General features: G+C 44.6%; 1 protein-coding gene across 3 annotated transcripts in view; it reads right to left on the reverse strand.

Annotated features, from left to right (window-relative positions):
- Positions 1-26,218, reverse strand: part of TPK1 (thiamin pyrophosphokinase 1) — a 255,230-nt gene that overhangs the window by 202,785 nt on the left and 26,227 nt on the right. Inside the window, exon 3 of one of the 3 annotated variants that reach the window (XM_037030294.1) lies at positions 153-224. The exons of 1 other annotated variant lie outside the window; for it this stretch is intronic. In XM_037030294.1, coding sequence (XP_036886189.1) covers positions 153-224 — 72 coding nt within the window. Of the gene's footprint in view, positions 1-139; positions 225-26,218 lie in introns of all 3 variants that reach the window. One more of the 3 variants, XM_037030299.1, reaches the window with a different exon arrangement.

The raw sequence follows: 26,218 nt of genomic DNA on the forward strand, positions 1-26,218 counted from the left end.
CAATAATGAATTCTGCTGGTAATTCAATAAGTAAATTACCTTATTATGAAATTCACTGTTTGCTACTACATTTAGGTTCCAGGATATTTAAGAGTCAGTCAATCCCAAGTAGGGTAAGAAAAGAAAGAAGTATACATACTCATTAAGATTACCTTTGCTCCAAAGATGAAGAAAACTCCTGTCCAAAGGCTGATTCAAAATCACAAGGCAGAATTTCAAATTTCCTATGGAGAAAAGGAAGAGGAACACAAAGTAAACTGAGTTTTCTTGTGTAGTCTGGAATCCTACTCTATTAGTCCAGATTTTCAATCTACATAGAGCTACATTCCAACTGCAGGTAATCTCTCATAGTCTTATTTTTCAACTCATACCTTAATTTTAAGACACCATAGATTAACTATCTACTTTAGTCAATATGTCCATCACATCAGTATATTTATTATTAGAAATATTATTATAAAAAAGGAATTTATCATAAAAACAATTGGGTAAATTTTGTTTCTTGCAGTTTACTGTGCCTAGCAAAAGTAAAATGGCAGATTTTTACATAAACAAATCTTCACAAAATGGCTGAGTACTTTTAAAATATTCTTCTATACATACTGAAGATAATACAAATTCTATCAAAGCATAATCATCCAAGAAAATGGCAGAACTGATCATTTGTACTTCCTATAGGTGGCTCTTAACAAGCTCCAAATACAATCTAGCCAGCGTTGATAAGAATTTAGTGGATGGAGGGAGGGAGGGAGGGAGGGAGGGAGGGAAGATAGAAAGGAAGGGTGGAAGGAAAGAGGAAGGAAAGAAGGATGGTAGGTTGGTTACAAAAATGATGTGAACTTTGGGTTTATAACAATTATTGCAAATGACAAATCTACCCTTAAGTACACAGAGTAGTGGATCTCAACCTCACTGCACATCAGTCACAGATTAAAAAAAAAAAAAGACAACCCCAAAGCAAACCTGCTTCCTTAGAGATTCTGATTAATGTTCCTGAATTAGGCCTGTGTATTATAATTTTTAAAAAGCATCCTAAGAGCGCTAATAGGTACCCAAATTTGAGACCCTGGTATGGTACCTTAAAAGGTTAGGGGATGACTGTGCAAAGCTGTCACAAATAGCAACATTATTTTAAAATACTATTCAACTTTATCTTCCCTTTTAAATTACTGTTTTGTGAAAAAAAATATGTATAGCACACCATAAAAATTATTTGTAATTTTTTATAAATAAACAAATGGTTTACTTTCTTCTTTAACTGATATGGTATAAGATTTAAAAAAGGATTAAAGACCAGTACTCTCAGTGAAAACATATTGAAATGAAGCACAATTTAAAACAGAAAAAATTTACTGAAAGGCATTAGCAAGTTATCAAGAGTTTATGCTCTCTGTTTAAAAAAAATAGTGGAACTCAAATAAAATCAATATTAGCCAAAACACGTATCAGTCATTACATATAAAATACCTGTTTTGTTAGAGACCCAAAAACCATTATTATGAATCTCTCATCCCTGAAAGTATTTCAATTAAATAATGAAAACTCTAGGGCATGGAGGTTCATTTTCATATTGCACGGCTTCTATATATAAGAGGATATTTTTAGGTGTACACTGGGAAGTCAAAACTGCCAAGTCAATTTGTCCTTTGAGGAAATAAATTGCATATGGACAAAGCAAAGCTATTAAAAAGCTCTGAGCAAATATCCCATACCAAAGTCTATTAAAAATAATCAAATTACCGATAGACTAAGAATGGTAAGTCATAGAAATTGCTTCTGAGAAAGTAAACAAAGACATAGGTATTTCTTTAAAACATATCTCTTGCACCCCACCCATGCCCAGCACCCAGAGTAACAATTTGAAACACCCCAGTGACACCCCCCGCCCCGGTTTAGATGGCAAATTAGATGGTCCCTCTGCCCTACATCATCTTCAGACCCCATTTCTCTGTTTCAACCCTCAGCAAAACTCGCTTCAGTAAGGTTTTCACTGCCCCCCCACCACTTTCTGGAAACGCCTACAGTCAAGGTCACTGACAGCTTCTGTTCTAGAAGTCAAGGGCTCTATCTCAGTGGCCACCTTGGCCAAAACAACTCAGTAGCCCAACAGAGCAGGTCCCCTCTTCCTTCTTCAATCATGTTCTCCCCTTGACTTCATGGAAACCCCACTCTGCCGCCGCTTTTCGTATCTGACTGGCCACTCCTTCTCAGCCTCCCTTCCTACCTTCCTCTCATCTGAGCAGAAAGCCCCCAATACACAGTTGTTGAATAAAGGCTGAGTACCCCCAGCCTCCAAACCAGGACTGTGCCAGGTGCCTTTCCTATATCAATCTATATGGACTCCCCAGTAACGCTCTGTAGACTCGTGGATTCTAACAATATCCATAATGAAAACACCCATATTCACGTCTCTGACCTGAGGCTTTTGTCCTAAACTGCAGAACTATACGATTTAATTGCTTATTCAACAGCTCCTCCTGAATACGGGAACTGCATCTCAAACTTAACATGCCAACAATGAAACACCTGGCTCTCCTTTCTCTATTCAAACCTGCTCCTTCCAGCCTCAGCCACCTGCTACCAACCCCACCACTGATAACCTCTCCACGTGGACATTTTCCATCTCTAGATTTTACCCCGCAGCCCTCTAACTGTCCTTACTGCCACATCTGCCTCTCCTAAAATCTGTTCTCCACACAGTAGCCAAATGGATCTTGTTAAAATAGTCAGATCAAGGTATTTCTCTGTTCAGAACCCTCCACCGGCTTCTCTTCACAGTAAAAGCCAAAAATTCCCAACAAATCACCTACAAGGCCCTATATGACCCCACTGTTCTCTCTCCACCACCCCACCATCTCTGTGACAGACACACTGGCTACCTCGTTGTACAAACACACCAAGAACCACTGCACCATGCATGTCTGAATGTCTGTAGTATAGAGAGCCATATACTCAGCAAGCACCCCACTTTCTCTCAGTCTGAACCCACAGGTCTCCACTCAAATGTTGGTTACCAAAGAGCTTCCTTGCCCAACCGACCTTAAACCGTAACACCTCCACGCTATGCCAGCACTTACTCTTCACCTGATTTGCTTTTTCTAATGACCTTATAACCAGTTTGCTCATTTACCCTTTTTTCTAGTGTCTGTCTCTCTGCACAAAAACAGAGGCTGCTGGGTCAAGTACCTACAGCAATGCACCTACCGTATACACAGTAGGCAGTCAATGAATATTCGCAGCTCTTCCAAGTCTGACTTTATGTCCATTTACAATAAATTGATTCCAGCTCTTCTAATAATTAAGTGACTCCCCCAATTTTTCTGGGGACAAACGGTTCCATACCCAACACAATTTGTCACTGAAGGAGAACACAGTGGCCTTTTCTAGATTACAGAAAATGTTCCAGGAAGGATGCTAGCAGAGACAGCAACAAAAACCAATCGTCTTGTGTTAAAACAGCTAAATGGTGTTCTGATCATTATTACTGAAGAAAAATCAAAGAAAGTGGAGATGGTCCACAGAAGTCCAATTATACAAATAGTTCAGAAATATTTTCTTTGAGAACAGATTAAGCTTTTTCAAGCTACATTGGTGTCTACACTAATTACCTATTTAAGAATAAAGAAATCCAAGTAATATGACATTGAGCCCTGGAAACCCAGGAACAGGTCTAGTTATGGTCATTTGACTATTCAGGTGGAAAGTGTAAAAAGATTCTGAAAGGTTAAGTCAATTCCCATGTAAGAGCATTACCTCCCATGATGTAATGGTTAACGAGTCTGTCCAAGTTTGGTAACACTAACATTATATACACTATGCCTCTAAAAACAAAAAGCCCCAGTAAATTCTCACAGGCATCCACCTATGCTAGAAAGACATGTTAGTTAAAAAAAAAAGAACACTTTGTATTTTATAACTAGTAAGCTTCTGTTGTGTAGGAAGTACAGGGCATAAGCGGGAAGGTTAAGTCTGACAAAGTTTCAAGTCTTTCTTGACGTAAAAAGAGAAGACTACACCAAAAAATATTTTCTTTACCTTTGCAAAGGTTAGCCATATTCTTGTTCCCAATAAACACATTCTCACTAAAACCCAAATGAAGGGAGCCGAGTCCTTCATCTCGGCTCACTGACACCTCGCGAGCTGCGGACAGAGTTCAACATGGCCATCTGCTGCCAGGGGTGACCTGGGCCACAATAAACCGTGTTTCCCGTGGGTGAAGAGAAGTCAATCCCTGCCTAGCACACTGCAGAGGTAATGTCACAACCTTAAGGGTTCATCATAAAGGACCAAAACATTATAGTCCGTCACATCGGTTTTGACGTGTTGACAGCTAAGGCCCACAACAATATTCACACTCAAAAAGTCGGTTTAAAATGTTTTCTGAAGGCAGACTGGCTGCATCAGGGTGGGCAAGTGCTTCTAGAACAGAACAGAGGCCCTCCTTTCCGACCTCCTGGAAAGGCCCAGAACCCCTCCCCCGCCCGGGGACAGAAGCAGGGCCATCCCGCCAGCACACACTCCCTGCGTCACCCCTTCTCCAGCCCTCCTGCTGGGGTCTGGCTGGGTGCGGGGGCAGTGGGTTGGAGACGAGTGGGCTTCCAAGGTTCGGGGCTTCACACGTGGCTCCTCTGTGACTGAGTAATGCCAATATGGGTAACTTTTCTTCTTTTCTGATATCCTTAAACCCGATTTTGATTCAAGAGTCAAACCAGTATTTATAATCAGAGTATGTCCAAATTAGGCTAAACTGGGACATATTCAAAGCACAGACTGATGTTCTCTGAGACCTACAATTCATAAGAAGAAGAGAACTAACATTTACTTGGATTCTCAGAGTTTACTAAGCACATTCAACAGCCTTCCTAAACTGACACTGATTATGCAGCACCTTGGCATGGGCTCTAAGGACCTCTGAATAAAATCAAAGTCTTTCTGTTCACTTTTTTAAAAAAGAAGAAAGTGCATAGATTTAAATTCAAAATAACTGTGTGTTGTGAACTCTGGTTGCACACACAATTGTGTATTCCATCACACCAAGAGTCAGTTTTAGCAAATCTCACTAAATTCAGGGGAGGTGAATATTCTTATCTCATGGACACTGGGGGCTTCAGAAGATTCCAGGGGGACCCCTGCCACCCGTAGGCAGAGTTCTGGCACCAGGCCCACCGCCCCTGACACACAGCACCCCAGTGGCCCTTCCTCAGACCCAGGGCCAGGCGAAGTCAATAGAACTACTGCTTTCTGTTCTTTTCCATAGAATCATATGTACGCAAAATACTCTGTAAGCAAAGACATCCACAGGTTTTGTTTTTAAGGGGAAAATAATGGAAACAACCCATTAGCACAGGGTTATGCTGTGTCCCACATAGTAGAACAGGTATCTATGATCTAATACAGCAACATCAAGACAAAATAAGTGGAAGAATCAGGATGCAAATGCAAAGGCATATCACAAAGCCATATAAATTTAAATAGCTTTGTACAAACTTAAAAGGAAAAAAAATGTATATATATATATTTTTTTTTTTTGCAAGTACGAAGGATATTTATCAAAGAGGAAAAAGTCTTGCTGGAACAAATATATAAGCAAGCATTACTTTTTACCTGTTAATCTTTTGTATCTTATAAATGTGGTACCTTGTGCTTATCAAAAAAAAGAACACAAAATTAAAGAGTTTAACGGATAAAAAAGAAAATAACCTTCTCAAGTAATGGATCCCACACCAAAGAAGATGATGGCCAATAACCTTTAAATACCACACTGGAATACAACAAAAATGTAGTCAACTATTAGGTTATTTGGGTTTCGCAGAAAACATGAAAAGCAGGTAACTGGTGAAACACTATCTAGCACCCTTTCCTCCCCAAATCATTGAGTAACCTATGCTAATTAGAGTGGACCTTTCCAAGTTGGTTTTTTTCAAGAAGCCAGGGAAAGGCATTTAGAACGTGATTCTCAGGGCAGCAGAGGACACTGCAACCCACCCTACTTTGAAGAACAAAATGCAGGGTTTTCGTCTATTGAAATGTGTTGGAAAGAACTCGGAAAACATTTATTCTTCAAAGCTCAGGGTAATATTTTTACAAGTCAGTGTTACACTCAAGAATTTACCCGAGTCCCAATTCCCCATTCTATTAGTATTTTCACACTTCCCTCACATAGAACATTTCTCTTCATCAATAGTTACCAGACATGAACACAAAAGGAGGTGGAACACGTCAAAACTAATTACCTAAGAGAATGAGAATGAGGAAGGGAAACCATGAACTTTTTCTGTATTTGCCTTTGTATCATACTACTTTTAAAAGTTTTATTTTAATTAAAAAAATTTTATTGTATGTTTTCCATCACCATCTACCCCCTTGGAATTGGTGAGCAAACTCATCAATCATTCTCACCTATAAGCCAGGGTATTTAACTCTTTCTGCTAATAATAGTTACATGCTTCTCATCTAAAAACAGATTATGCATTTTAGGTCTGTACAAAAAAAGTCACTCACCCTCTAAATCTTCAAAATTTCCCCTGGGCCCTGGCACAAGGGCATCGTGAAATTACTGTTTCTAGCTTGAACTTGAACTTTGAAAACATTCACTTTGTGGTCCCTACCTCACTGAACCAGTTACAACGCCCCCAACACACATCCCACACACACACAAAAAAAACATACACACGGGCACAGAAACGATTTAGAACATTCTGGAATTATTATGGTTCAGTTTCATTCCAATTAGCCTTCAAGATGTTCTATGTCTTGTAGAGTTGCTTCCAATGTCACTGTGCCTTGTACGAACAGAAACAAAACCTTCTAACACTTTTTTTCTGTAAAGGATAAACCACAGCTGAGACGGGATGTGTGGTGGAAGGGCTGGCAGTGATAAGTGCTGCGGGGATGTCAAGGAGAGAGTAAGACTGACGCCCACAGGACTGAAGGCTTTGATCCAGCAAAAGCCCAGCTGGTGTTCACCTTGCGGTGGCCCCTAGCTTCATTATACACTCATTGTAATACGTTAGCATACTAAGCCACACCACCAGTGACTCCAGATCCAAAGGGAAGCAGAAAGCCCATTAAGATTACAGAATGGCCAACAGAGCTCTTAGGAGAAGTCTCCACCTCTTTCCTGTCTTGACCCTTTTCCCTGGAAGTCCTGACTCCCCTCCAATAAATGAGTCTCAATAAGAGAAAATCCCACCAGGGAGGGATTCACTCTGTCTGTGGAGTAGCCCACCTCTTTGTCTCACTGCTTCACTAATACATTCCCTTTCACGGCAAACTATGCTAGCTGGAATTTGAATGCTTTCCTGAGCAAGCCAAGAACCCACTGTGGGTCAGATCTTTGGGTCTCCAAGCTCCCAGAACATCTGTATCACAACAAGCTCAATGAACTGCCCTTAACTTAATGAATGCGGCCCATTTACAAATCAGCTACAAATGGAATTCTATTTCTATGGCTTTCATTATACAGTCAGACATTGATTATCAAGGCAGGGAAAAGAAAGAAACACTCCAAAGACTTCAGGCTGGCTAATAATCAATAAAGCCTATAATTATGTTGCAAATGCCTGGAAGGTTTCCATCTGAACTAGGCACCTGGAGATGACGGGGCAGAAAGGAGGGAGCGAACAAAGAACCCGCAGTGGCTCCCTCCTCCCCTTTCCCTATCAGAGCACCTGCATAGTGGCTTTACAATCTGGGCACAAGTCCATGGGCCTGATTGTAACTTTACCTCTTTCTGTGCCTTTAAAGGAAGCATATCGGAACATAAGGGAGTACCAACAACATTACAAGACGATAAAAGCCCAAAGAGCTAAGGATAGGGGCACCCTGATTTCTAGCCTTTGCCAATTTCCATGCTGTCAGTACCCCGCCAAGGCCAGTTTCAAGCTAACAAATGCCTCTCAAATTCCCTGAGTATTTAGCATCCGGCAGGAGAATTTCTTTAGGAACAACTGTGTTTGAAAAAGAATAAGAATGTTTGGGGTCCCTGTATTTCTGGTAACTTTAAAAGGGAAAACACAGTTCTTGAGTTCTTGACTGTATGCAAATAAAACTGAATAATCATTTTAATTCAAAATGCTAGAATAAAAAAGTGATGCTTCCAGGTGAGCAGTGGCACGTGCCTCGGAAGACTCCTCCTGAAAGTCGTGAAGGGTGAGTGAGAATGTCCCGGGGCAGGAAAGGTCGGGCGTCCCAGCAAGAGAAACACCACAATGCAAAGGGGTCAAACACACAGTACAAAGAGTGTCCAATATTGTGAACTGGGAAGAGCGGTGTTAAAGAAATTAAACAAGGAGGCTATCAGATGTGGGTGGCTCTGTTACTATAGATACTTAGGTAATCATTAATAAGGAAGGCAGCAAAGGAAATTAGACATTGTTGAGCATAATCGACAAGGAAGCTACAGCTTCACACACTCCAGGGGGTCACAGCATTGCCCTGCCCAGGGTCAACACCTCTTCCTCCCCCACCCCCAACACCAGACTGTTGAGGGGACGCAGGGGGAGGTAAGCACATGAGCAAGAGAAGTCAAAATGGCACAGAGGGAGGTGCCTGGCCATGAAGGCTTGTCAGTCTAACTAGGAAGTGAACCCATGAGAAGGGCACGAAGGCTTGGGAAGTTCACTGGTTATTTTGAAAAAGCTCCTGGTGCGCCCCAAACCTGAACTAACATAATCCCAGGGAGACAAAGAAACTCCCTCCAGCGTGTGCAAACTCGCCCCATGCACTCACAAGTTCTCTCTCCGTAACCATGGCCTTAGCAGCCACATGGCCAAGGGCTGTATGGACTCCAAAGGCAGGGTCCAGGTGGCAGCCCGAGTACCACAGCACAATGGATCGCAGCCAGGAACACAAGCTAAGCTAGCTGGATGGTGAGAAGGGCTGGAAGGGACTCAGCTTTAATATGAAACAAACTCTGGACACTGGTCTTTGTTTTGGACTTTTCCCGTGGTGGGACAGAGATGAAACACTGGGCCGCCTTCCACCAATAATACTTGCCATGCCACCACCTCCTGCGTGGGGGTCATAAAGCGCTTTTCTGTCTATCCTGCAAAAGAGCCCCCTCCTCCACTTCCACCAGCGACAGCAGTAACATCTTGGTTCAGTAATGTCTTTGCTTATCTGGTGGTCCAGATAAGCAAACCAACCCTAAGCCAGACGCAACTGAGGGTATGTCTGCCTCTGAGAAGAAGTTTAAGAGCCAATCACATCCAGCCAACAAGGGTAACCAATCAAGTAACGTCCTTACTTAGCTTCTAGTCTGCCCTGAAGGAGCCTCTTCCCAGCTCCCTGGACGAGCAACACCCCTAACCCCTGTCAGTGTGGCAAAGCTGATTCAAATAGATGCTTGCTCAGATAAACTCTTGAAAATGTTTATGTGCCTCAGTCTGCTTTTTAACAAAGATAATGGCAGTAGAAAACGCTAGAGAAGAGGCACACAGTAAAATATAATTTAGACCATTTTAAGTAGCAATCACTAGCTTACCGTCCCAAACCCCATTAATTTCAGGCAGAGATTCTAAAGAACTGAATAATTGATTTTACTTTTCAATCTCCATTCTGATATGGCTATTACTGGCTTTACTGCTTAGACCATTGTCAACGTGTTCCAGGTGGCTGTAAGGCTGTGAATGTCTTCTTTAGGCTTGACACACTAAAATGAAAATGAGATTGTTTTTAACATTATTTTTGTTAACTCATGCTCTTCAGCGTTATGACTTCAATAGGTACAACGTCTAAATTAGACTTCTCAAACAAGCTAAAAAGAACTTCTGAATAGGATTATGAGTGAAATCTAAAGGCGGCAGGTTAAGTCGGACCTGAATGTAAAGTCAAAGAATTTACCCCATTAGCAACAGAATAATAAGTGCCTGTCAACCCTGCAAGCTGTCATCTGAAACTCTCCGCAGTTCCCTCCTTTGAGCACTGAGGAAGCAGGAGCCATATGTAGGGCTGAGCGAGGAGATTGCTAGAGCTCTCATTTCCCCAGGTACTGTCAACCCCAAAAGAATAAGATGCTATTATCTGGTTACCAGCAAACCACACCATTACGTAAACTATGCCATATAGTAACTTACTATACAATAAGGTAACGTCTACCGCATGCTCTATGTACCAAGCACTGACATTCTCCCCTCTAGGAAAGGGGTTCGGAGAGGACAGGGATTTTCATCCTCAGTGCCTGGCACGGAGGAGAGGCTCACCCAGTGAGTACGCACTGAACACAAGAATAAGAAAAACTACAGTTAGAAACTGAAGTATTGTATGTGCACTATTTCACATAATCCCTGCAAATAATGAGGACGATCCTGTTACTTTTCCATCTCACCAAAGAAAAAATTAAAGCTTGAGAAGCAAAGCAATCTACCAAATGGCAGTGCAAAGCCAGACTTTCACACCGAGGCCCCCTTCTGTGGCCCTCTCCACACCTAACGCTGATTTCTATTTAATACCACGCTTCTTGCAAACCCAGAGGCTGAACCCTGGAGTTTGATTTAGAAAACACTCAGCAAGTTGAAAGATTCTCATTTACCCATCAATGACCACTGTGTTTCCCACAGAATAACAGGCTGCCTATGAGCCTTGGAAGAAAGAGAATAGGTGGGAAAATTAAAGGAACCTCAAGATAAAAGCAAGTTTGGTGGAGATTTCAGCGTCTATAAATCCTGTTTTAAAAGTCCAGTGTCTTCCAATTTTCCTGACTCATGTAAATAAAGTCTTCCTTTCATACTGTTATTTTTTCTTTTATCAACCTTTAAAAGTTGTTTCCCAAAGGGCATATATTATTATATCATTTAAAGTAATAGGTGTTTCATGAAATCTGAGCCAATCCTTAGGTTCAAAGAATGCTTTTTCACACAACTAGGCCATTACTGCCACCTGGCTAACAGTGACTGCAAGAGGCCACCTCAATTTCAGGAAGGTTAAGTGTGACCTTCCTGAAGGAAGATGTCTCTAAGGATCCACAGAAGCAGGGAGGAAGCAAGAACCTCCCGAACAGACATATCTTCTTCCCTTTTCAAAGAGGCTCACACAATATGGAGCACCAAATAGCAGCCCAGGAAGTATCAACTGGGTAGCTCATCTGGTTAAAGCATTGTCCAGATTCGTCAAGATTGCAGGTTTGATCCCTGGTTAGGGTACAAACAAGAGGAACCAATGAAGGCATCAATAAGTGGGAGAGCAAATCGATGTCTCTCTCTCTCTCTCTCTCCTTCCCTCCATTGCTCTCTCATTCATTCTAAAATATTCAATAAATTTTTTAAAAGATTTTATTTATTTATCTTTAGAGGGGAAAGGAAGGAGGGAGGGAGAGAAATATCAATGTGTGGTTGCTTCTTGTGTGTCCCCCGTTGGGAACTGGCCTGCAACCCAGGCATGTGCCCTGACTGGGAATTGAACCCTGATCCTTTGGTTCACAGGCCCATGCTCAATCCACTGAGCCACACCAGCCAGGGCTCAATCAATGATTTTTTTTAAATTAAGGATCAACTGAAAAGACATGAGCAATTACTGACGTGCTTTGAAATTTTGTATATGTCAGTGAATATTTTTTAAAAAGTAACCTAAAATAATAATTAAGGTAAATTTTTCAGTAGAAACATGTATTAAATCTATTTTCTTAACTAAAGGGCCAGATAAATTGGAAAAATGGGTTATTTCTAAACTCCTGGGTATGTTAGCATTTCAAGAGAGACTGCATATATAAATTTTTAAATGGAAATGGAAAGAATGCACAGGACATAAGGATTACTTCACTCATACGTATGACTTACTACAAGAGGCACCTACAAATCATGAAAGGTTTCAAAGCAAACAAAAAATAATTTTTCTTGTACGGACAATTGATCAGGCACTCACTTTAGGTAACTGTAATTGCTGTGGTTATTATGGATTTTCATACTCTCGTTTCTTCTTCCACTACGCCTGACTTCTGGACTCCCACGATCACCTCTGCATTGCCCCATTTCAGCGTGAACCCTGCTCAGTCAGCTGAACCGGTCTGCAGGCATGCTCTCAGGTTCCTCATTCTCCATCTGCAACCCCCCCACTCCCCTCCCCACACCCACTGGTAGAGCTATCTGATAACCCTGGTTTCCGCCTGCCTTTAGCAAAAATCCTCTTACGTGGATCTGCAGGGACACCCCACCACAGATGTTTCTGTAGTAACTGTCCACCCACTGACCCCGCCCTGATCTGTGGCTATAAATCCCCACCTGCCTGCGTCGTGTTCCGAGTGGAGTCCAGTCTCCCTACCCCATACAGGGCCCCACCGCAGGGGTACCTGCTGCTGAGGCCCCTTCCAGAATAAAGTCTTCCTTATTGTCCTTTAACAAGTGTCAGTGAAAACTTTTTCTTTAACGGTTTGAGTATCTTTTCCTTTAACACCTATTAAGAGAAAGTGAAATAAATCCTAGATAGTGGCCTGGTTATTCACTCACAGATGCCCTCCTTTTTCTGAATAGAATTTTATTGAAGGAAGAAACAAAGAGTAGCAGGCAAAAGGTTTTGGTCACATTTCAGCAAGGTCATTAGGGCCAAAAAAAAAAAGAGGGAAAGACCTACAAAAGAGTCTGATAGAACTGTATATACCAGAGCTCAGAGGAGGCTGAATCAACCTGGGGGAGAGGATGAAGACGCACAGTGATGAGCGGACTGGTAAACATCCATTCTGATTAGTTCAAACAAACAAATCAGTTATGAAAGAGAAGTAAGAACTACTTGTGCGTGCCCATCCCCAGGTGAAGTGCATTATTTCTTCGTGCTGTGGGCAGATCAGGGAGAGAAGGTGAAACAGGAGCTGATGAGTATGGTTCCTACATTGGGAACCATGAAGCAACATGAAAGAAATAACAGAACTATTTTTCACCCTGACTTCCAAATGGCAAACTCTCAAAAGGACAAATGAACAGAGTCCAGACTAATGGAGTCAACTACGGCACCTGTCCTGCGCTTCCTCACTGATTCCCTGTAGCTCAGGCTGGAGCGGACACAGACACATGGCGGTGGGACTCTGGGCCATGATGCGCTGAACCCGGGTTCCACGAGGCCTGGAACACATCTCTATCTTATCACCCAGCAAATTATAAACCCTCACTATGTACCTGTAGCTCTTTAAAAGTCAGCTTCTGGGCCTCAATTTTCTCATCCATCTGTTTATTCAACACATTTTATTGTGCTTAGCACTTATATGATCTTGGCAGAAAGACATCGAAGACAGAACTATTACACATCTGCCCTCAAAGAGCCCAGAGTCAAGGAGACAGATGATTAACATAAGGTCGTGTGAGAGAAATCCAATAAATAAAAGTATAAGAACAAACCTATCATTGGAATGTGTGGCCTCAGGGCCAAGTGTATCCTGAAAATGTCTGCCAAAATTATTATTAATCTAAAGAGTTAATAACCACGATCCATTTCTCAAAGTATAACTACCACCAATTGTTTTGGAATACATTTAAAAGTACATTTCAATGAGGGCCCTGGCTGGCGTAGCTCAGTGGATTGAGCGCAGGCCTGCGAACCAGACGATTCCGGTTCGATTCCCAGTCAGGGCACATGCCTGGGTTGCAAATCGGTTCCTTGCAGGCTAACTACCAGCAGGGGATGCACAAAAGGCAACCATACATTGATGTTTCTCTCCCTCTCTCCTTCCCCTTTAAAAATAAATAAATAAATAAATAAATAAATAAATAAATAAATAAATAAAGTACATTTCAATGAAAACAACTATGAAATGAATTCGTTCAAATTTAAAACTAAGTTATTTCAGAGGATTGGAGAAAAGGGGAAAACTCCATGTACTTGAATCACATCCAAGGGTCATATTCAATAGGGACCTTCTCAAATACCTCATTGGTAGCAAAACAGAAATTCATGCGTCACCCAAACTGTACCAATCTCCAATCATGAGCCTGCCCAGAGGAGGTTTCCTTCAGGAAGAACCCGTGTGGATGCATATAAGCCCATATAATCATAAAGGAAATCCACACCAGCCTGAACCAATCCAGGAAATTTTTCATTGCTAAGTAGATTTAAAAAAACAGAGTTCAAAAACACTTGAGGATAAGTGGGATCATTAAAGAAAAAGAACAATGAATTACAGAACAGCCACCTCAAGATAATATGTAAGGGTGAAAGGACACTTTATTTAATGACTATCCAGAGGTTTGAGGATATTATAATAAAAAAGAAAGGAAAAATTAATAAAGGAAGAGATAGACAAATTAAAAGTAAACAAATTCGATACCTTCGATATACAAAATAGTTCCTGAAAACAACTTCATTATAGACAAAAAATAAAATACAAAATAAGAAATAGAAGTATGAGAGAACAGATAATAAGAAAATATCAAGATCTGTCCGAAACGGTTTCGTGCCATTGATGTAACCTGGATGCCAAAGAGAGTAGACTGCAATGTGCGCGAGTGAACCATGACGACTTCACTGTACTAGTCAGTGGGGACGGTAGATGACGTTGAGTGAGCATGTGCGCTGTGTGGCCGTCACATTCAAATGGACTGAGTAGAGCAACAACTCTGCACCAATTTTTGTGTTAAGCTTGAACATTCCTCTGCAGAAACCATTTGGATGATTCAGAAGGGCGCAGCTATGGGCAACTGGTGATTGGCAGCTTCATAATGACCATGTTCCCGCTCATCCATCATGTCTCGTGTAGAGTTTTTGGGCGAAAAATCAAGTCACCCAGTGACTCAGCCCCCTTACAGCCCAGATTTGGTCCCTTGCAACTTCCGGCTTTTCTCAAAACTAAAATCATCTTTGAAAAGGGAATAAGTTTCAGACCATCAGTGAGATTCAGGAAAACACGACGGGGCAGCTGATGGTGACTGGGAGAACTGTGTGAGGTCCCAAGGTGTCCACTGTGGAGGGGACGGAGGCATCATTGTCCTGTGTACAATGTTCCTTGTATCTTTTATCTTCTTCAATGAATGTCTCTATTTTTCATCTTACAGGGCTGGATAACTTCTGGACAGGTAAAATTAACAGAAAATACAACTCAAGTATTTTCCTTCTGGGAAAAATATTATTCAAAAAATAAAATAAAATTTAACTCCTTAAGCAGAAATGAAGATGTGTTTCTGAGAACCTGGTAACAGGATTATAATACCTTCTTTTATTTTTCGATTTAATTTTTTTTTACTGATTCCAGAGAGAAAGAGAAAAAATATCACTGTGAGAGAGAAACACTGATCAGCTGCTTCCTGCACCCACTCTAAGCAGGGACCTAAAGCACAACCCAGGCATGTGCCCTCACCGGGTGTCGAACCCACTACCTTTTGGTTTACAAGGTTTACAGATCAATGCTCAACCAACTGAGCCATACCAGCCAAGGCCTAATTCTTTTGTTTAAAAGCAGGTATGCATTCTATCTAACTGCTTATATCAGGACTTGTTCAAAGTCAGCCGACTGTGGGACTCTTCATTTGCTTTTATATTCCATTTGCCCCTTTACCCAAAATTCATTAAGCAGTTGGCACTGACATTAGATACCTGCAGTGCTCATAATACTTCTGGTAAAGGAATTAAAACCAACAGGATTTAGTTTGTCCTTCGAAGACAGATTTGCAATGTGCATTCATGAACTATCTGTAAACTAGAAGGTCTGGGATCAGTTCCTTCCACTGGCTGGTATTAAAAAATCATTTTCACTTGTTTGTAAAATAAATATTTTGTTTGCTATGCCTTTTGCGGTGCTAAACTTGCAGAAACCTGAGAAAACTTTTAAAAGCATGACATTTAAACGCATTCTGTAAATATGAATACTGTTTTCCAAGAACAATGTAAGGATTGAATGTAGTCAAGATTCCAGCACTTTTACACTGAGTTTTATGACAAATTCACTCCATATAATAACAGTGTATTTTCCTTTCCTTTGGATGTGAGTAAGCAACAATAGATTTTAAGATATGCAAAGGCTCTTGGAACTATCCTAGAATTGTTTCCCATTGATCAAAATTTTAAGGATATTTCCCAATTTTACTTATTCGTAATAGACTTGTAATTAATGTAAAAAAATATGATGATGTACAGAGTGAGACACACGTCTTTCTTTCTGGCCCCAACCCACCAACTCCCTTCTCTGGGATGCACAATTTTACTAATTTTTTTCAAACTCCTTTTTGAATATTAAAAGTGTTTAGTATCCTATCCCTGAGAATATACATATAACGACACGACACCATACACTAATAACACTGAAATGGGTTTATACACCTTTATCTCAAGGGCACGTGTGCACAGCCGCTCAGCTCACAGGCAGGACTTGTGTCCCAGTGGATCTGCACCTCCGGCCAGAGTTCCGACGTGCCCCAGACTCACCAGCACCGAGCAAGTCCCTTTCAGTAGGGCTCCTAGAAGGTGGTCACTCTTTGCCTTCAATAAAATGTGAATTAAGACTCACCGAGTGAGTTTTCTAATTAGTAGCAAGGAAGAAATATCTTCTGCACCTAGAAAAACTACCTAGCTGTAACTTCTACTCACAAGTTCTACTTGGTTGTGTCTTCCGGAGAAGGTCACTGGGTCACTAACTTCTAAGGGACACAATGGATGATGTCCCTTGAAAAGATATTCATATATAAAAAACATGCCTAAACAGGCCTAAGTTTAGGAAGTGAAGTAACTTATTCTTTAAAATACGTATACTCATTGCCTTCTTCCTCCAATTTGGGTGGGCCAAAGCGAGGCGGCATGCACGTGTGTGTCTGTGCGTGTCTGTGCGTGTCTGTGCGTGCAGCAGTGGAGCACCCGAGCCAAACGGGGTGACCCACCATCTCATCCTGAGACACCAGAGCTCAGGGAAGGAGAGGAGGCTGCTGTGAGGAATAAAGACTATGCAACACTTGGCACACGTCCAGCAGAGTATGAAGATCGGCGGGGAGAAAGTCTGCTGTTTACTCATCGCTGAAGCCTCAGCAGCTAGAAGGCGACTGTCATGTAACAAGTGTTCACTCATAGTTGACAAATGAATAAATATGAACGTAAACCTCCACTGAAAAACAGCCACAGCAGTAAGAGACACTAAAAGGAGAGAACACCCGACCTCACACCTCTGCCAGCAAAGAGGCTTCTCCAGTCAAATTTCGTGGCACGACGTAGGCAGATCCACGCTGGATCCCCCTGGCAGTCTAGGAAAGCTGCTGTCTTTTCCGGGAGGCGCCAAGCCTCCGGGACTCTCTGGTTCTGGAACAGCGTGTGCCTCACCAGAGCATCCTGCTCTGTGCTCTGTATGGGCTCAGGCTACCTACACAACAGCTTCTGCCCACACAGCCCAACAAAGAAGCCCTGTGGGACACCCTCCAGCAAGCGGCCGTACCCTCTCCACCTCGGGGACTCCACAGCCCCAGCGACCTCGGATCTACTAGCCTCTGTGACTGAGGGCCTCACCCACCGATTTACCATCCAGCAACCAGAGCTCTGCATGGGTGCTCTGGGCTCATCGCCTCAGGCCATGGTTAGCAGGGCAGCCCTTTTAACAAAAGGCGAAAGATTTACACGATCTGAAGAGAAACTAGAGTATCCTCTTTAAAAAGCAGCTGTGAGCTTACTCCTGGGCTCTTGTTGAAACTGGCTGCCTGACCGCCGGAGACCTGGTGACTCTCTGGCCTGACAGTCCCACGGAGGGGTGATTCAAGTCCCACGCAGTGACTACCCAGGTGGGAAGGGCTCAACAAGCCTCACTTGACAAACAGGAATGACACACTCAAGGCCCAGCTGTGGCCGTGGCATCTTGGCTTTCCATGAAAAGTGGCCGCTAGCCCTCTGGGTGAAGCTTTGTCCCCCACTCAGCAGTCACCAACCTATGCAGCTCTCAGCTAAGCCCAAACCTGAGGTCCACTGGGCGGCTGCAGCTGTTCCATCTCCACGGCAACTATGCAGCAGCGAGCACAGGCATGATGCCCCTGTTCAGTGGAGAAAACACAAGGCCATTCCCCTAGCTCTGTCCAGTACGGCCTTGATGAACCTTATCTCGCCATTACTCAGGGCGATGCCAGCAGCACTGGGGTCTATTTCTGCAAGTGAGGTATCGGCTGTGTTTCCCGGACTAGCCTTCCAGGGATGGTGTGGAAGACAAAGGCAGCGTTGCTGCTGCAGCAAAGTGCAGGCAGGCTTCCTTCTCACCACGGGAAACATCGTATCTCCTACCAGGGCACTCACGTCCGGTCATTCAACAACAAACTGGTGATTCATACCCCCGGGTTTCTCCCTGTAGTGCCACCCATGGCATAAGCAGGTGCCATCTGACCCCTCTTCACACCATCCTTTGGGAAATGAGGGGCAGGAAACGAGCGCAAAAATGCTAATCTTCTGGCTATCCTGTAATATGAAGCGCCCTTCATCTCTGACCTAGGAGTCTCCCTGGTCGCACCGGTCTCTGTGCCACTGTGGCCAGTGGGATCGTGCACTGGCCGGTGGGGTAAAATCTGAGGCAGTTGGCAGTTCTTGACATTCATAGCCTCAGAAACAAATTATCACAGTTTTAGGACAAAAATGAGCTGCCTGCAACCAGTTATGAAACCCCTGAAGTTTTTTTTTAACTGTTAACACATTTAACAAAAAAATGCACCAAATCCCCCTTTGCTCAGCCTTCCCCCACCCACAAGAGTCATCAGTATCTGTGAGCGCTCTATTTGATGGCCTATATCATGCCACTTGAACTTTATAAATTCTCGGTACTTTTAGCTATGAAGTGAATAAGAGTTGAAGTCACAGGGCTGAAGCACACTAGAAAATTGACTATAAAAGGCTTCAATTTCAAATATTTTCAGGAATTAATAAAAGCACTGATTGGTATCTAAAATATTGTGTTTTAGGAAATTGTTGCTGTTTTGTTATGAATTTTCCCCAGGATTTACAACTCCCTGCCGTAAATAATATATCAGCAGAGGATAAATATCATAGAAGTCACATTTCTGAAATGTGCAAGAATACCACGGTTTATAGAAGCAGTAAATATGCCAGAAGCACGCATATGCAGGCTTATGGATAGCAAACATACGTCTGTGTCAACGGGGCTGCTGAAAGTGGTAGCTGATTCCCTTTCCTCCATAAGACAATATTAACAATCCCATAAAGCGCAGGTCACTTTGGCTCACATCATAAGCCGCCACGTCAAAGTGCGTGCGCATGAGGATAGCCATGGAATATGTCTCTGTAAACGCCAGTTACCTTCGTCATAAATTTCTAACAGCTCATTATAAACAAAACTCGGGAACAGGACTCAAAATTAGATTATTTTAAAGACAGGTCATCATTCATGATAACTTCAGTACACAGCTGAGGAAGGGGGCCACTGTATTGCAATAATTTTGGCAGTTTAAGAAAAATGATGTTCACATTCTTCGAGAGTTTTTTCAATACAAAGGCAGCAAAAAACATTACCAGAGAAAATCCTAGACATCATATCATCTCATCTGTGTTTTTTAAAAGACACAGTAACATTATCACATCCGAGAAAATGAACAATTGCTTAAATCAGCTATTCAGTGTGCACCAACAATCTCGTGTACCAAAACCTGCTTATACTTGGTTTATTTATGTGAGAATTGGAACAAGGTCCACACACATATCTGTTAAAAGTCTCTTATAATCCAGGTTTCCCTTCCATTTCTTTTTATTGCTTTCCTTGCAATTTATCTGTTGAGAGAACTAGATTCTTTATTACAATGTGAATTTTGCGGACTGTATGTAATGTGATCACTTGGTATATTCCTAAATTTCATGCAAGCCAATCACTTGTTAGTTGTCAGTTTTTGCCCCCTGGCTCCGGATTTACCCTCCCTCCCCTGCTCCACAACAGTGAGGCTGAACATGCTATTCACTTCTCCCTCGCCAGCAGGTCAAACTCAAGGCCTTGTCCGTGGAGGGACACTGAAGAAGGGAATCGCATGTGGTTCTTTCAGCCCGACTGAAAGGCCAGCGTCCAGCAGACCTTCCCAAGGACGGCTTCCGTCGGCACAGCCCTCTGGTGTCCTTCAGAGATGAGGGCCACAGTGGGTGCCTCACCTTCCCCAGCACCACCCCACCCCAGGTGGGTTCAGAGCAAAGTACCAGCAGCCGCCACTCCCCTTCAGGTGGCCTTTCCAAAAAGTGATGGCAGTAACAGGTGGGCCTTGGGGAGGCGCTTAGGTCATGAGGGTGCATGAGACTAGGGGATCCCACGGAGCTAGCTCCCTTGGCCCTTCCGGCAGGTGGGACCACAGTGAGGGGCACCGGCCACCACCCAGGAAGGGGCCCCTCACCGGAAGGCAACTGTGCGGACACCCTGACTGGGACTTGCAGAACTGCGAGGAAGACCTGTCTGCGTCTCTAAGCTACCCGGTCAGTGGTGTTCTGTCACAGCCACCCAGTGCTCCCTGCCCAGTGACAAGTCAGAGCAGCGCTTAATGATCACCACGGAGTAAGCAGCCAAACTGGATCACTCTGGCTCCATGGATGAACAGGGGGAGAGCAGACTAACTGCGGTTCTTGTACATCTAAGATTTTACACCTCCTCTACCCCCGGCCTCAAGGGCAGAAACCTGGTTATTTCCTCTCTACCTCCCTATAGCACCCTATACAGGGCTCTGTACTCAGGACACGATCAATAAACGCTTTTTAACTAAAATAGCCAAGAACCGGCCCGATACTCCATGACTCCTCTGCTTTCATAAAAGATTCATTCTATTAGCTCCCGTGTCAGGGCCCACGGTTCACTGAAACTCAATTACAATGGACTATTTTACAAAAATGTCTCATTTTAACAAGCGGGTCTCTCCTGTTCCCATAGAGCAGAGCGTTCATTCTGCACATGCTAGTTTTAATGCTCTGGCACTTCTGAACTTTTTAGAGTGCTAGCGTATCAGTAAACGAACACCCCCAAAATGCCATGCTTCCCCAGAATATATGTACGAGCATAGTGAGTTTGTAAAAAAAAATAAGATCACCTGCTCAGAAGTTTCTGGTTTAAGGTAAATACAGAGATTACCCTTTTTTCTGCATCTCTGAGGAAGAGATGTTTAACGAGGTGTTTTAGTCACAACACGGAGAATCGTGTCCACGCCTCCAGTCTACGGCGCTCGGCCGTTCTTGGCGCTGAGCTGGGCTGACGGCAAACCCACGACGAGCCCTCCGAGAGGCCTCGGCGTCACTGGAGCCGCTCCCACACTTCAGGCAAGGAAGACGTCCTCGCTGGAGGCCACCAGCCAACTCAAAACCAATGGGAAGGGCCCAGTGACTGTGCCACAGGGGACCCGGGCTTGCGGTACTGAACAGAAAGAAAGGCAAACTCTACACCTGTCTGCGGTTTGCACTTTCACACCTTGCAGATAAACTGAAGGGACCCGCAGGGAGAAGCTGGGCCTCAAAGAGGCTCCCCCCACCGCAGGGAAGTGTTTCCAGCTCACTCCGCTCACCGTGGGAGAAGAAGCGTGTGAATAATGGGTCTTCACAGCTAGAGCTACTGTTCTCAGTGTTTCATTTAATCCTCAGACAATGCAACACACTAACTGCTCTGAGCTCATTTGGCCAAAGGAAAAAAGTCATAACAGTGAGGGGTCTGGCCCACACTTCCCACTCCTATGCCCTGAACTACATTAAATTATGTACATTTTTGGACTGCATCCTTGGGAGAATACTGAATAAAAGATTGTTTTCTCCAATCTCTACAACAGCAAAGCTACAGAGCTCGAGGGCATTTTAAACACATTTGAATTATACACGGGGATTGAATTATTTGGACACTGATAGGAGTAAGCAACTTCAAGTTAAGAAATATTAAAAGCAGCTGATACGCTTCTCGGGGACACAGAGATAGCAAATCTGAATTAAGTAGGACCTGGGTCCCCACAAGGTTTACACTCCCCCACTCTGTTCGACTCGGAACTTCCCCCCTACCCCCCAGGTACCTCCTTCCCCAGTCTCTCACCTTCTAACCTGCACGCCCTTCTCCAGGGATAAAACAGACCCCGTGGGAAAACTTCCACTGATTCCCACAAACACACCCACCCTGACCCTGTCTCTGTAGGACATGCTCAGTTCCCCTTCCTAGATGGACACTTGCTGATGCCCTGAGGCCCACCCTCCTCTGCCCACTGGCTCTGGGTCTCATCACTAGATCCCCTTCCTCCTGTAGTCACCCCTTCCCTTTATGCTGGGCGCTGCTATCAGCCCACAGAATGCTGCTGATGCTCCATGCGTTAGCACACACACTTCTCCCTCCAGCCATCACCCCATTTCTCTGCTCTACATTACAGCAGAATACCTCAAAAAAATATCGAGAACTGTAAAGATTACCTCCACTCCTAACATCCCACTCGCTTGAAACGCTCCCAGTGACTCGCCCCCCACCCCCACTCCAGTCAGCGGGGACTCTGCGTTGCTGAGTTTAATCTGACTCTTGGTCTTACCATCCCATAAGCCCCGGGCAGCATTGCATCCAGTGGGGCACCCCCTCGTGCCTGGGAGCCCTGCCCTTACCTACACCCGGAACACTGCATTCCTGGTTGTCCCCCTGCCTCACCGTGACTCCTCTTTTCCCAGTCCCTTAACTTCACAGGGGGTCCGGGGCTCCCCACAGCCCCTGCAACATCCACCCCTTTGGTGATGGCACCTAGTCTCAGGCTTTAACTGCCACCCTAGTGCTGCCGGTCCCCAGCTGTGCATCTGCAGCCCCCCCGCTCCTCTGAACCCCAGCACCGGACAGGGTGGGCAAAAGTAGGTTCGCAGCTGGTCATGCAGAAAATAACGCAATGATTAGCAAATAACTATACAGGAACAAACTCTGTGTTTTGCGTACCCACAGCTGTAAACTGCTTTGGCCCCGCTCTGTACATCTGACAATACATCATGTCTCCACACGTAGACTCATGTGTGAGAGGCATCTCAAACTCAACAGGTCCAAAATAGCAGTGTGGAACTTCCTCTCACACCCGCTCCCTCCACCCACAGCACTCCCCAGCTCCGTTCACGGCAGTTCTGTCTTTCTACTGCTCAGCCCAGCTCTCTCTCACATCCCCAGTCCACTGACTGGCAAATCTAGTAAACTCTACTTTCACAAACTACCCAGCCCTGGCCGGGGTGCTCAGTGGGTTGCAGCGCCGTCCTGATGCACCCAGGTTGCAAGTCTGATACCTGGTCAGGGAGCAGAAGCAGAATAACACATGCCTGTTTCTCTTTATCCTCCCGGCCTTTCTAAAACCAGTAAATAAAGAATTGTTTCAAACACCCAGGATCTCAACCCCTTCTCCCCACCCACACTGCTGCGACCCCCATGGAACCACTGCGGTCTCTACCCTGAGAACTGCAGAACTGCAGCATTCTCCTCCAAACCTGTCCCCTACCTACCACCTCTATCTCCTGGTGTGCGATTAAATCAGATGTCAACCCTCGGCTCAAATCCCTCCAGTGCCCCCGCCCCCACCCAGTTCATTCAGAGAAAGACCAAATTCAGGAAGGCCTTCTACAACCGAGCCCCAGATCCTGCTCATGTGCCCACCCAATGGCTTCCCCCTTGGCTCCAGCCATGCAGGCCCCTGCCCGGCTGGCCTTCCACACCTAGGCCCACCCCTGCCCACAGCCGCTCCCACTGGCTGCTCTCTCTGGCGCACAATCATATTCCCTCCATCTCTCCTAAAGGGACCCCCTCACCATGCGTGCTCCCAGGGCTCCTGGGGCCCGCCCCAGCCTGACCACCTGGGGAGGAGGGAACTGCACCGTGCTCAGAGAGAAGTCTGGCCTTTGCGCTCAGCCTCTGGGAGGTGATCTCCAAGTCCCTGGTTCGTAAAGCCCGTGAGAGTGTCTCCGTGTGCCTGGGGACCTTGGGTCAGACAGCATAGCCTACCGAAGTGCCTGGGGGTAGGAAAGGCCCACCCAATTTACCCAGGAGTAAGAGACTGTGATCAGCCACGTGGTCCGTCGCCATGCCTACATGATGGAGTCCCCGTAAGATCTCTGGACACGAGGGCAAGGCGAGCTTCCCTGGTCAGCAACGCTCTGTGCCTACTGTCCTGCACTGATGCCAAGAACATCATACCTCACACGGAGGATGCAACCCACAGCTTCACATGGAGAACACAACGGGAGACTCTGCTTTCAGAAAGTCCCTCGATTATGTGCTACTTCCCTTGGCTGCTTTTAATCTGTACCTTTAGCTGTAATAAACCATAGCTGTGAGTACAATAATAGCTTTCTTGAGTTCTGTTTGTCCTTTTAGCAAATTAGTGAAGCAACGGGCAGTCTCATGGAGCCATGGACGTGTAAGAACTAAAGGTGGTCTGTGGGTTGGGCCCTCCCAACCCCACCCCACTCCCGCCTTCCCTACCGCACACACTTCCAGTCCTTCTAACCCAGCTCTTTCCCCACCACACCCGCCACCTTCGAAAGGCGCTGCCGGCAACGTGCTGTGTGATTGCTCATTTCCCTTCAGCGGAACAGGCCCTCCGCCAGCACCAACACATCCCCCGTGCCTGGGCTGGAGCAGGCCCTGGGCACCGACTCCTGAGGAGCTGCGGCAGCTGTGCTCAGGCATCTGTTTACACTGAAGCCAAGCAAACAAACTGTGCCTGGCTGCTTATAAGCAGGTTGGTTATTAGTCTTAAACACACACACACCCCCACTGTGGCCAAAAAGGAAAACATTCACGCCCTGGCTGGTGTAGCTCAGTGGATTGAGCATGGGCCTGTGAAGCGAAGAAAACATTCATTATAGGTAGGTTTGTTTCCACCATCAGTTCCTCAGGAACTACCTGATCATTCCCTTTCCCGTAAACTTGACTCTGCTGATGTCTTCAGTTGCAGTCTCTTTGCTCCTTCAAACCAGCTGTGCTGTGGTATAAAGTTATACAGCAACTGTCGTCCCAACATGGAAGTGCGTATTATTGATGACTGTGCCCAAGACCGAGCCATTTATAGGAGCATCGAAGTTCATGTACTTTGATACCAACTGCTACACACACCTGGACTAGGGCGCGGGCACACCGCACTGTGACGGTCGTACTGGGATCACTCTATTTCAGCTGCCCGATCTGACCACACACTTGAGAGGACAGAGAGACTGTGCCTTACCCACACTACCTGGTACACAGCCCAGTACCTGGACCATACTCTGTGTTCAAAAGCAGCTGCTGAAGTTCAAGTCTACACCAATTCTTGACACCAATTCTGCCTTGGGGCAGAGGAGGGTCCCTCCATCCCACCCTTCCACCAGATGCTCCAGTTCAGGGCTATTGCAGGCCGAGTGCATGTTCATTACTGCATCTCGCAAGATTAGCACAGTACCTGGCACAAATGAAGAGTTTTTTTAAAAAGTGCTTACTCAAATAATACTACGGGGTCCAGCACAAATAAATCCCCCTTTTTATCACAAAGTCTTTTATTACAAAATCATAAGCCTGTAATTCTGTAACATCAAATATCACACTCAAGCACACCACATGAGATTTTAGGTGAAATGTCCAAATTAAAACTAGAAATGTTCACATCCATATCACCGCCCTACCGACCACACTGAAGCAGGCCTTACTTCACCGGACCCTGTGCGTGTGGAGCCTGGGGGGAGGCAGAAACAGGTACGGACAGGTAGCCTGGGGGGAGGCAGAAACAGGTACGGAGAGGTTGTATCGACACCGCAGTATCACTGGAAATCATTAGCGTTCTATCTATATTAGCGTAAGGCTATCCTGAGATTCTCCAAGAACACGTTTACCAAGGAGTTTCAGAAATTTAAGTAATTTTTAGTATTTTGGTAACTGTGTTAGCTAGTGTAGAAATATTAAAAAGTCACTGAGGGGCCCCGGCTGGGTGGCACAGCTGGGTGGAGTGTCGTCCCGAACACCAGTAGACTGTGGGTTCAGCCCTGGTCAGGGCACACAGCTACATTCAGGTTCGATCCCTGATTGGGGCACGTATGGGAGGCAACTGACGCTTCTCTCTTACACTGATGTGTTTCTCTCTCTCCCCCTCCCCACCCCTTTCTTTCTCTCTAAAATCAGTAAAGATACCTTTGAATGAGGATTTCAAATTAAAAGTTACTGAGGGACCTGATCTTCCCCGAACAGGAAGGCGATGTGAGAGCAATTTCGTGGACATATCAATATGTGAAAATGGTCAGGGTAAAGGCTTCTCTGGCTTTTATGCATCGATGACACTTTAAAAAAATAGTGAGTGGCTCATACAAATCTAAAAATGAAGGAATGCTTAAATGAATTGTAAGAGGTTCATTGGCT

The sequence above is a fragment of the Sturnira hondurensis genome, unplaced genomic scaffold (assembly GCF_014824575.4).
Source record: "Sturnira hondurensis isolate 20B ecotype Veracruz unplaced genomic scaffold, ASM1482457v3 Scaffold0001547, whole genome shotgun sequence".
Classification (NCBI taxonomy): Eukaryota; Metazoa; Chordata; class Mammalia; order Chiroptera; family Phyllostomidae; genus Sturnira; species Sturnira hondurensis.